Below are 13,140 nucleotides of genomic sequence, written 5' to 3'. Positions count from 1 at the left end.
TTCATTGATTTGAGTCCAGAAACACAAAATTAAGTTCATCCAGAGACTTTCTAAGTGTGTCCTGCACTGATCAATTGAAAGAACACTCTCTTTTTTATTATCATTACTATTTTACAATATCTTGATAATCAAAAGTGTGTTTAGTTCAAACCATTTTAAATGTTGAAGTGAACTACTCATTTTAAATCAACTGTGAAACAGTATAAATGATTTTTAATCCTCATTCAAAGTAGAAATCAAGTTAATGTTTGTTACAAGAGTAGTTATGCATTGTGATTCTCTGTCTGAAATGAGAAGGAGTAAGTGGGTCAAAAGTCAAGTTTCGGTCAAAAACATGTTTACTGGAAAGAAATGTCATGTTTAACTTTTTCAGACAGATAGAAGGAGAACTGGCTCCAAAAGTCTCTGTTTCTTAAAAACATCTTTCTGTCTGTTCTTAAAACATCTCTTTATCTGTTCCTAAACATTAAATTGTTTTTCTGACTTCTAGTGACCTCTTACGTCACCAAAACCACACCCCTGATTGGTTCTTTCAACCAATCAGGAAGTTCTCAGAGGAACCGGAAGTGACCTCTTTAAAAGGGTCAACACTTCCTAGTTCCAGTAGAACAACGGGAACTAAGCTGAACAAAGTTCAGTTCGGAACGTAGAATGCAGTTCGGAACGCAGAACAAAGTTCCGAGTCTCGTGGGGATTATGGAATCTTCCACATCTGAGTGGAACCTCTGACGGGCTCATGCGAGCCCACCCGAGAGGTGAGCTGCTGTTGAACGAAGTACCGTCACTACTCCGGACGTTTTCCAACCATCCTACGGAGACGCTGGAAATGGTAGCGTTAAATGGAACTCCGTACCAGCTGATTCATCTTCAGAGATTTAACGAGTCGATTTCCTACCGAAGCGTACCGAGGTGGAGCTGGGTTCGAATGGAGAGTGCCTTTCGTTATACAGACACATTTCCCTCACCCATTCTCTCCATTTAAACCTCATTTCCCATCTTTAAAACTCTTCTATCTGCCAGTAATTAATCCAGATATTTTCAGAAATGTCTGTTGTAAAGCTGCAAGGAAACCATGGCCGTATGGTTCTAATTGTAAAGCTCATCAATTAAGCTTGTTATTGTAATCAATTTTGCCAAATTAATGTAAATGTTTGATGTTAAATTTTGATTCTGTTAATAAATGACCACGTTCATTTTGATGGGTCAAAGAAAATTAACGTCTCACGTCACATTTAATCATTCAAGGCACGATATTACTCAGTCCAGAAAAATGAAAGAATCCGTTTAAATTATGAATTTTATCTGACAGATATATGTTCATTACAGTGTGCTAATGACCCATTGTTAGGCTGATGGTCCTTCTTGAGCATGTGATCAGCTGGTTTTGGTTGTCAGCAGCAAAACTGGTTGATCCACTCTGAGAAGGTGCTATTTAAGAGACTGAGCTGAAAACAGCACCTCAGACTGAGGAAGTCTCTTGGATGAGAGACGAAACGTTTCTAGATTTTTTTGCTTTGTATTGTTTTTTGTTTTTTTGAATGTCCAGAGGACCAGATTGAACTTTTTTGGATTTTTCTACCTGGATTATTGAGCATGCATCAGGATATATGAAAGTTTCATTTTTATCATTACATTATGGAAAATAATGACCTTTATCACAATATGCTAATTTTTTGAGAAGGACCTGCATGTATGTACAGTATGTATGAATATATAAATGGATGTATGATGGATGTATGATGGATGCATGATGGATGATGTATGTATGTATGTATGGATGGATGGATGTGTAGATGGATGATGGATGGATGGATGTGTAGATGGATAATGGATGGATGGATGGATAATGGTTGGATAATGAATGTATGGATAAATGGATGAATCATGGATGTATGCATAATGGTTGGATAATGGATGAATGGATGAACTGATGTATGGATGGAAGGTGTTAAAGCTCAGTGTTGTGTAGCTGTCCACTGATGACGAGACATTGGGTGTTCCACTGGTAGCTGAAGTTCAGAAATCGCTGTGTGTTAACTTGATCTGTCAGGGCTCCCATCAGTATGTTGGCCACTCAGACAGCAATACCTGGCTTCCCAGTAGCAGCTGGGAGGGAAGTGGAGGAGGGGTGTAGTCTGCTGTCTTTCAGCACAGAGAACATAAGCAGATTTCATGATTACTGAAACTGAGCCTAGAAGGCAAATGTACAGATCTTAACAGAGGCACAGGCCACAACCAAGAGTATAAATAAGTCTTACCAGGTCATGTGCCTTTCCACCCAATGAAAACAGATAGATGTTCAAAGACTTTTTCTCCTGCCTGTAGAATTTTAATCTTCATTTGATTGTGTTTGGATTGTTCTACAGGAGAGACAGCGACTGGAGACCATCCTGACTCTCTGTGCTGAATATAACAAAGGCGAGAGCCCAGGGCTGGACCCTCTGGGCTCTGGGAGGATTGGTTTTCCTGGGAGCCCAGCTGACGGCTTGGCACGAAGGCCATCTCTAGAGAATGTCCTTGGAAATAATAGCCCGTTATCGTCCTCGACCACGTTGCGCCTGGCACAGAAACAGAGAGAGAGCGACGAGGAGAACCTGAAGGAGGAGTGCAGTAGTACGGAGAGTACCCATCAGGAGGTGAGGATGTCCCCGGCTCCCTGCACAGCGTCAGCACAGCTCAATGGAGAGCAACAGGTCAGAGTCAGTGCTTTATTTCTCCACAGAGGTGCTTTCTCTGCATGCTGCTGAGGCACCAGCATGTGAAAATGATGTGCATGGCTCTGCTGCATCATGGTGAGCTTGGGATGCCTCCAAGGATCTCTGAGAAGTATTTAGTGACTTTCTGAGTAAAACCACATTTTTAATGTGAGTGCGTAGACCATCTTAAACTGTTACAGAGCACAAGCGATTGCTGAGCAGCTGCCCTGTAGTTTTGGTTCTTTAACGCAGATCATCATTTCACATGTTTAAGTCAGTAAGTTTTGTTTTGCTAATGGTGTTTTTCTGTGATTATCTGGTTTGTCTGCTAATTAACATAATTCTGTTTGTACTCATTTTTGCATGAAGCTCGTAGAAAAAAAATTAATTTATGTAAGTCTACCCTTCTATTTTGTATATACTAAACGTAATACTTTTACACAGCTGTTTATGGCAGCTGTGGATGAGTGGTTAGAGGAGATGTTCTCCAATGGGAGAGTTGGGGGTTCGATTCCACCAGCAGTCACATGTTGAAGTGTCCCTGGGCAAGTCACTGAACCCCTCATTGCCTCCGATGTGTGTCCCATCGGTGTATGAATGTGATCTAAAGCACTGATTAGTCTTTGTAGAGATATAATAGAGTGCTGTATGAATGCAGTGTTTCCCCTACCATTATACAAGCGGGGCACCCCGCCCCGTCAACAGAACCGAGCGCCCCGTCTACCGAACCCCACCCCCAACCACCTGTCGGCACTGACGTAACGCTAAACTAGCGGCTCGCAATACAGGTACACTAGTTAAAAAGCTAAAGGCAGCCTCTTCCTTCATGCTGAACCTTCACGCTGAATGCACCTCCGCCACTTGAAAACTGTCAGTACAAACAGCGCATGGCTCAGATGTGCTTCTGTCTCTCCCCCCGCCCAAAAATGTCGGTTCAGACATCGCGCGGCTGGGACGTGTCTCTGTCTCTCTCCTCTCACACACCCTGCTCTAAAACTGTAAAACTGTCAGTGCAAACAGCACGGCTGTCTCTGTGTCCCCCAACCCCTCTCTAAAACTGTTGAATCATATACACAGCACGCTGCGCAGCTTAGGACATGTCTCCGTCCTTCTCCCCCCCCGCCCCAGACAAAAATCATGAACGAGATGAGCGCCCCGCCATGGCAATTTATCTAGGGGAAACACTTGATGTGCATGTTTAGTAGAGTAGGGGCAGCTGTGGCTGAGTGGTTAGAGCAGTCGTCTTCCAATGCAGGGGTTGGGGGTTCAAATCCACCAGCAGTCACATGCCGAAGTGTCCCTGGGCAAGACACTAAACCCCTCGTTGCCTCCGATGTGTGTCCCATCGGTGTATGAATGTGATAAAGCTCTGATTAGTCTCATTAGAATGATGTATTCAATTAGCTTTGTAGATCTAGTAGAGAGCTGTATGAATGGGTAAATGAGGCACAGATTGTAGTGTAAAGCGCTTTGAGTATCTTGATCAGATAGAAAGGTACAGTCCATTTGCACAGTCACATTTTATTTCAGTAGATATTTTTTTACATTTATTATTTATTAAACCTTTGGTCACTCAGTGGGCAATCTAACTTCAATTTGAAATTGTGTACGTTGTGTGTGGGATTATCATGCATACTGCTTTATTTGGTGTTGGCTATAGCATCTAAAATAAAGTGTGATGATGCAAAAACTGTATGAAAAAGTCTAAAAGAAAGTTTACTTTCTCTGACCCTAGGAGCTAAAGAATTTCATCTTTTGTCCTGTTAGTAAAAACTGCATTTATGAATTTTAAATTTGCTGCACCCCCAGCCCCCCCTCCAAAAGCGAGGACATTAAACTTAAATCATTACGCGATGTTGCTTTTCATCTCACTACTTCTTAAAGATATCCTGGCACTGATGTTACTAAGAGCTAAAGCAGGTGTTGATCCTCCCATCCTTCCTCTAAATCGTATCCCCACCTTGTACCCAGCTGTTACTCTTTTGGTACGAAATGGTTACCATGTTACAGCGATGGACACTTATCTACGCACTTACAGTTGTGCTCAAAACTTTACTTATCCTGACAGAATTTGTGAATTTTTGGTCATTTCTTAGAAAATATGAATGTTAACACAAAAAACTTTATTTCACTCATTAGTTAGTTGTTGGGTGAAGCCCTTTATTATCAAACAATTGCGTAAGCTTTTTTAAAAATCATAATGACATCAGAAAATACCCAAATGACCTTAATCAAAACTTTGCATATGCTGGAAGTTTTGGCATGATAACATACACACGGTTTGATACACACAGGTGTAAATGACTACTGAAAAGTGCACATCCTCACCTGTGATCTGTTTGCTTGTAATTAGTGGGAGCCAGTAACGTTCTAGGCTCCTGACATGTTTCATCCAGTGTTGCACTGATGTTGGTGGATTCTGAGCCATGAGAAAAGCAACATAATTATCAAAGGATCTCCGGGAGAAGATAGTTGAACGTTATAAAACAGGGAAAAGATATAAAAAGATATCCAAACAAATAAGCATGCCAATCAGCAGTGTTCAGACCCTAAGTAAGAAGTGGAAAATGAGGGACTTTGTTGAAACCCAGCTACGGTCAGTAGGCCAACACAAATTTCAACCACAACTGCCAGGAAAATTGTTCGATGTTCAAAGAAAAACCCACAAATAACTTTAGCTGACATACAAGACTCTCTGTGAGGAAAAAGTGATGTGGATGTTTCAAGATTCACAATATGGAGGCATTTGGAGAAAAATGAGCTGCATGGTCAAGTTTCCAGAAGAAAGCCATAACTGCACCATCGCCTCAAAGCAGCCCACTTACAGTATGCCAAACAGCACAGAGACAAGCCTCAAAACTTCTGGAACAAAGTTATATGGAGTGATGAAACCAAAATTGAAATTTTCTGGCCACAACCATGAATGTTACATTTAAGATAAGATAAGATAGAACTTTATTGATCCCACAGGAAATTGTTGTGCCAGAGGTTCAGTACAAAGGAACATGCACAAGGAGTCGCACAAGATATAAAAATAACAAATAATATAAAAAATACCAACAATTAAGTTCTAAACAGGTCAGGTGCAGACAGAAACATTAAAGTGTTTTTGTGGTGCAGGATTAATTTTATTCTCCTATGTGCAGAAAGTGGGAGGAGTTCAAAAGTTTGATAGTCACAGGGAGGAAGGACTTCCTGTGTTGTTCTGTGGAGCACCTTGGTGGTCTCAGTCTACGACTGAAGGTGCTGTGGTTAGAGTCCAGTGTGTCATGCAGGGGGTGTGATGTGTTGTTCAGGATCTGGAGCAGTTTCCTCAGCATCCTCTGCTCAGACACCTGTCAGAGACTGCAGGTCCACTCCCAGAACTGAACCAGCTCTCCTGATGAGGTTATTGAGTCTGTTGGCATCAGCTTTCTTCACCCTGCTGCCCCAGCACACCACAGCGTAGAAGAAGACGCTGGAGACCACTGAGTGGTAAAACATCTGCAACATGGTCCTGCAGACGATAAAGGACCTGAGTCTCCTCAGAAGAAAAAGGCAACTCTGCCCTTTCTTGTAGAGGGGGTTGGTGTTAGCTGTCCAGTCCAGTTTATTGTCTAGGTGGACCCCCAGGTACTGGTAGCAGTCCACAGTGTCCACCTTAGTACCCTCGATGTTGATAGGGTTGTGTGTGTGTGGCTAATCTTCTTCCTGTAGTCCACCTAGCTCTTTAGTTTTTCCAACATTGAGTTGCAGGTGGTTCTGTCCACCACACCTGTGTATTCAGCTTCCTGATCACCAGTGATGCAGCCCACATTTGAAGAGGAGTCAACAATGCCCATGATGAAAAGTACACCATCCCTACCGGGAAACAAAGAGGTGGATCACTGATGTTTTGTGGATGTGTAAGCTGCACAGGGAACTTGGCCAGAATTGATGGCTATATGAATGCTGCATGTTATCAGAAAATACTGGAGGGATATTTGCACTCATCAGTTTGATAGCTGCATGTGGGATGCTCTTGGACATTCCAACATGACAACGATCCAAAACACAAGGCCAGGTCAACATGTCAATGGCTACAGCAGAAAGAAGTGATGGTTCTGGAATGGCCATCTCTGTCTCCTGGCCTCACTGTCATTGAGCCACTTTGGAGAGATCTCAAACGTGCAGTTCATGCAAGAATTTACAGGAACTGGAGACATTTTTGCCAAGAAGAGTGGGCAGCTTTACTATGTGAGAAAATAAAGTGTCTCATCCACAACTTTCACAAAAGACTTCAGGCTGTCATTGACACTAAAGGAGGGAATGTAATGTGTTATAAACTAGAATCTGTAAATGTTTGATCAGGGTCAAATGAGTATTTTCTGTTGTCAGTATGATGTGAAAAAGGCAAACACAATTGTTTGATAATAAATGGCTTCACCCAACCACTAACCATGGGTGAAAGAAAAGTTTCTGTTTAATCGTTCATGTTCTCCAAAAATAAAGTCATAACTTTTATGGGCGGAATTTCTTGGTGCAGCCAGGGGCGGAGGGATTCTGGTTCAGTGGCCTCAGGATTCCTGCTCTTCTCTTTGCAGATGATGTGGTCCTGTTGGCCTCAGTGTGCTGTGATCTTCAGCTCTCACTGGAATGGTTCAAAACCAAGTGTGAAGCAGCTGGGATGAGAAGCTTTCTGTTTACTGGTTGCTCTATGTTCCTACCCTCACCTATGGTCATGAACTCTCTGTAATGACCGTAAGAACAAGATCGCTGATACAGGTGGTTGAAATGAGTTTCCTCCTCAGAGTAGCTGGACTCTCCCTTAAAGATAGGGTGAGACATCAATTATCCTGGAGAGCTTCCACTGGTCCTCCACATCGACAGGAGCCAGTTAAGGTGGTTCAGGCATCTGGTAAGGATGCTTTCTGGGCGCCTCCCTAGGGAGGTTTTTTGGGCATGTTTGACTGGGAGGAGACCCCGGGGAAGACCCAGGACACGCTGGAGAGGCTACATTTCTTGGTTGGCCTGGGAACACGTTGGAATCCTCCCAGAAGAGCTGGAAGAGGCAGCTGTGAACAGATGTCTGGACCTCCCTGCTCAAGCTGCTGCCCTGAGATCTGACTTAGGAACAAGTGGAAGATGGATGGATGGATGGATGGATGGATGGATGGATGGATGGATGGATGGATTCTCCAAAAAATGGCCAAAAAAATCATATTCTCTCAGGGTATATAAACTCTTGAGCACAACTGTACATGGGTAGTGGCTTTGGCTCAGTGACTGGAAGGCTGCCTTCCAAGCAAAGGACCCCCAGACTCTACAACGTGCCAAACTATCCTTGGCTAATACACTGAATCCCCTACTTTCCCGATATGCTTATCTGTGTACAATTGAGATACTAAAACGATGTCATAAAATATGTAACAGAAAGCTTTGGGTATATGAGAAACCCCATAAAGGGCTTTGTAGAACTTGGAGAGGTTCAAAAGAACTACGCAAGTGTAAATCTTACATTGTTAGTGTAAATGGTAAATATACCATGTATGGACATTTTGTACACCAGCTGACCCTGCACAAGATCAAACGTTTTCCTTTTTATTATTTTAATGCCTAGCTTGAATAGAGCAGCATTTTTTTATTCTGTTTTGAGCTTTGAGGAAATTCTGATACTTGTACTAATGCAAGTACTAATTTAGTGCTAATAGTACTAATAGTACTAATGTAATAATATGGTCTAAATCTGCTAATCTTTTATGTCCAAAATGTACTCCAGTAGAAATCATTATGCTGCCAACACGGACACAAAAGGTCCAAAGAGGCTAATTAGGTGTAGGTACAAAGTGACCAAGAGCAGAGTTTTTAAATTACAAACAAATAAATAAATAATCGCTGTTTAACCACTTTTCTAGTGCTAGTTTGTCCTAACTTTTTGGAATGTGCTGCATTTATAAACAGATGACATTGATGGGAACAAACTTGAAATGTTTCAAAATATCTTTAATAAGAAAAAAGATGCAGTAAATGTAAAATCATCTGTTTTCAATGTTTGTTTTATTTCCATTTTTCTACCGGCAAGTGTTTTTTAATGTTTTCAGACAGTACAATGCAACCAGGCAGATGTTGTTTCTTTAACCCGGCCGTCTGCACTCCTGCAGCATGAAGACTCCTCGGGTCATTCAGAGCTCGGTTATCTGGAGGATGAGAGGGTTCGTGTTCTGGCTCGGATCGATGAGTTCAAAACTCGGCTCACTGAGTTGGAACAACAACTTCAGGAGTCCAAACAAGAGGTGGAAATAAACATTAAAATAAGAGTTTGCCTTCATGTTTTATTTTCATGGTAGCGGTTAATGGCTCAGGATGGTACAGTATTGGTCTTCTCGCTCATGAATGGCGCTGTAATGTTTGGTGCTTTCTTTGTTCAGGCAGAGATGGAGCGAGCCTTGCTGCAGGGCGAGAGGGAGGCCGAGCTTGAGCAGATAGAGGCTGAGTCCATGGTCATCAACCAGCTGCAGCACAAGCTCGATGAGCTGGAGAATGCCGTCCAGCGTGAGAAGGATAAGGTACACAGACAGCATCCAGGTTTAGGCACCTTTTACGTTTTTAACTCTCACTCAAATACTTCCTGCTTATTTACAACTTATGTTCTACATAGAAAATATAAAAACCATACTGATGGTTTCCTACAGTGTTTTTTTTTCAGTTTTTTAAAAGGCTTATTTGACTTTGTTCAACTGTCCCCCTCTTACAATGCTGTGATTGCTAGTATCACTCAGCCCTCTGTGAATAGTAAACAGCCATCAGGTGCTAATGATCCATTGTTAGGCTGATGGTCCTTCTTGAGCATGTGAGCAGCTGGTTTTGGTTGTCAGCAGCAAACTGGTTGATCCATTAGGAGAAGGTGCTATTTATAAGACTGAGCTGAATACAGCACCCCAGACTGAGGAAGTCTTTCAGATGAAAGACGAAACGTTTCTACTTATTTATTTTTTTTTTAGTTTGTTTTGTTTTTTGAATGTCCAGAGGATCTGACTTAACTTTTTTAGACTTCTTTGACTTCCTTTTCCCACTGGTTGTTTCAGGTGGTGTTTTAAGCCAGTCCGTTTTGTGTCTCCTAAGGATCTTTTTTAGGAGAGTTACATTTATTTAGTAGATACATTTGAAGGTTTATAGATGACTGACCCCCGCTGGCTCTGTTTCTGGCTTGTTTTCAACATAATAATTCATGTTTTCTGTTCTGCTTGACCCTGCTATCACCAAATAACGTTTCTTTCTCTGCATCTTCACCACTTACATTAACTACAACTTTATTAAGATTGCTGCATGACAAACCCTCACCTTTAAAACATTTTATTATGTGCCATAGTGCTCTGCAACATACCTTTAATTACATTTTTCAATAATGGGGAAATAAATCTTTTGGCATGTTCACACAACTTTTTATTTTTATTGGGGATTGTCTAGAAAGGCAGCCATCTTTTATTATCCACCTGAAAAGGGTCTTGCTCTTCTTTCAACTTTAATGAGTCCCGAACCACAATGTGTCCCACAAATGTTATATCAAAACGACTGGCTCATCACCGTGAAATGTGCTATTACTTTTATTGGTTTCCACTTAACATGGTGACATAATTTGCAAACAAATAACTCGGCTACTGTATTTTAAAATATGTTGAGCTGAAATTTGGTGTGGTGGTAGTTTAGAGCAATGCCCAATAACTCCTGAATTCAAATAAAACATTCAAGATGGCCACCAAAGCTGCAATTAAATGGCTTTAACTCAGCTATTTTTACATACCAGTATATAGAGCTGGAATTTGGTGAGGTTATAGCTGAGAACGTTGCCCATCACATACTGAATCCAAATCAAAAATCCAAGATGGCCACTATGCCGTATTTTTCGCTGTGTAAGTCACAGTTTTTTGCATAAATTAGCATGCCTGCGACTTATACAGCGATGCGACGTATTTGTTTTTTTCCCCCCCGTATCTATAACCCAATTTTTGTCTGAGATCTGACGATTTCATTCATTCTGACATGGAAAATATTGAACACTACTATTTTCAGCCACTAGATGGCGCTCGACTAATATGGCAAGCCAAGTGTCTCATTAATAGGTAAAAGTGGCTATTAATTAGACACTTGGCTTGCCATACCAAGTCACCTTGGTCTCGCTCCGGAACTCCTGGAGCAAACATCAAAATCAGCTGCATTTCGCCGTGACGCCCAGGAGAGATGCAGCTGATTTGACCATTAAAGTGCATTTATTAAGGAAAAGTTCAACTGATACACACATTTACGGTACTATAATGTCGAGCAAACAAATAATTGTTATTACGTGGTTATCTTCATAAATTTCGAAGAAATGCACAGCGAGTTCTCCCCTGCATGTTCCCGCAGCTACAGACTGGCTTTTGAAATGCAGCTGATTTGACCGTTCAAGTCCTTTTATTAAGGAAAAGTTCAACTGAGACACACATTTGCTATAATTTTGAGCAAACAAATAATTGATTTTAGGTGTTAATCTTGTTAAATTGTTGTTAAAGTCCTCCCATGCACGCTTCCACAGCCGCCATTTGGCAGCCAATCGATTTTTGCCACAACACCTGCCCACATTTCCGGGTGGCCAGCAGTGACACGTAACAAATGCGACGCGTCACATAATAGATGTTACGTATATGGCTAAGTGACGTATTTATGTTTTTTCCACTTTATTATACAAATTTGGACTGATGTGACTTATGCGGCGGTGTGACGTGTACGGCGGCAAGTATGGTAGCTTAAAAGAAAAACATGATTATAACTCATTGATTTCTTGCCATATTGAGCGGAAATTTGGTGTGATGGTAGCTGAGAGTGAACCCCAACACATAGTGCTGTCAAATACTGTCAAATCAAATTTCTTAAATGGCTGTAACATGGCAGTCCCCGTCAAGTTTCTCCAGAAACGTTCTCTTTTTTTTTTTTCAAGAAAGTAGACTCTTCCACTCTTCCACAGGGCACATTTAGCAGCTTTGCATTTTCACCGTTGTAATATTTGACCCTAATTCAGCTGTAGAGGATCTTGATCTTCTAAGACGCAGTGAAGTGTTACCTCCTGTCCCACAGGTTAAAGCTTCTTTATTTAAATGTTGTACTCTGTTACGTCTGAGCAGCAGACACTTTATACAAGAATCTAATTTTACTTGAATGGGTTCAAAATGGCCATAACCACACTGGGATTCTCACATAAGAGATTGTGTTTTCTGGAGTGTGACTCTAACCAGACTTTTTTCCACATGGCGGTGTAAGGATAAATCGGCAGTGTCTCTCAGAGTCGCTCCATGTTTTACTGGACACAACAGAAAGGATTGCTTTAGAGCGAGACTTGCTGCCAGCCCTAGAGGACCTTCCCCCCCACATCAAATGCAGATCACAGGAGTTCAAATCCAAAACCCAGTGTTGCCTCAACACAGCCAGTAACAGCCAGGGTCGGATGTATCGATCGATTTCCCAGCTTGAAACTGGAGCAGCACCCGGGAGAGATGATGCGTTTTAGCTGCACCTTAAAGCGAGCCATTTTTATACTTACTGAAGTTTATTTAACCAACCTTTCCTGCTATTTACTGCAAACAGTCTGAAGATTATGAGCGGTCCCCAAGTGCACTTTTTAATGTTTTACTCTGTATGAAATTGTAAACCTAGAAGCAGGTGAGCTGTATAATTACGAGTTACTGTACATAATATCTCTGTACAGGGTACTATGAGAAAAGATCTTTCCTCTTCGTAATAGTTAATATTTTATCAGATGAAAGTGTTTGGTTTTTGGTAAATTACAGATGTTGTTTCTTCTGGCTGCTTTAAAGCTCTTATTTAAGTTTAGTTGAAAACTTACCAAATGTCAGTTACTAATCAGTAATTTTTACAGCTTTTTATTTGCATGGTATGAATTTTAGCCTTGTTTTTTTCCCTCTGTTTTTATGCTCTTCAATCGAACACTGGTCCTGTGTGTGGGTGTGTTGTCTTTCTAGGAAAGGGCTAATGTTGAGGCTGAGCGCCGGGCCTTGCAGAGACTCCAGGAAAAGTATGGCGAGCTGACGAACCAGCTTCATAACTGTCCCGAGTCCCTGCGGGAACACTTGCAGGAACAGCTCAAAAGGGTGGGTCTTCATTCAAGTTGAACCTCCTCGGCCATCCCTACCCTCCACCAATCAACTGTGGCCCCCCTCCTTTCACTAAAAAGCACAAATCCCTTCCAACTTGCAGCAAACAAAGGATCACATTTATTTAAATTTATATGAACGTGGGGCTTTTTATTGGCATTTATCTCCTATCTTAAATATAACTTTGTTGTTTTAATAAAACAGATTTTACTATTGTACTATATGTCAAGAGCATGCACTGCATTTAGATGATCTTTTAGGTTATCCATGCATCCATCATCCATCCATTCAGCCAGCATCCATTCATCCATACATCATCCATCCATTCAGCCAGCATCCAT

At 41.5% G+C, this 13,140-nt stretch overlaps 1 protein-coding gene across 1 annotated transcript in view; it reads left to right on the top strand.

Annotated features, from left to right (window-relative positions):
• Window positions 1-12,796, top strand: part of LOC119429201 (pleckstrin homology-like domain family B member 1) — a gene marked incomplete at both ends in the record, with an annotated part of 34,525 nt that extends 21,729 nt beyond the window's left edge. The window contains 4 exon segments of the mRNA XM_037696877.1: window positions 2,367-2,693; window positions 8,816-8,947; window positions 9,083-9,220; window positions 12,668-12,796. Of these exon segments, the coding sequence (XP_037552805.1) occupies window positions 2,367-2,693; window positions 8,816-8,947; window positions 9,083-9,220; window positions 12,668-12,796 (726 nt within the window).
• Between the last annotated feature and the right edge of the window lie 344 nt (window positions 12,797-13,140).

This window comes from Nematolebias whitei, unplaced genomic scaffold (assembly GCF_014905685.2).
Source record: "Nematolebias whitei isolate Nwh7 unplaced genomic scaffold, NemWhi1 Nwh_scaf_72, whole genome shotgun sequence".
NCBI classification, from domain to species: Eukaryota; Metazoa; Chordata; class Actinopteri; order Cyprinodontiformes; family Rivulidae; genus Nematolebias; species Nematolebias whitei.
This window is presented reverse-complemented; position numbering and strand designations above follow the sequence as displayed.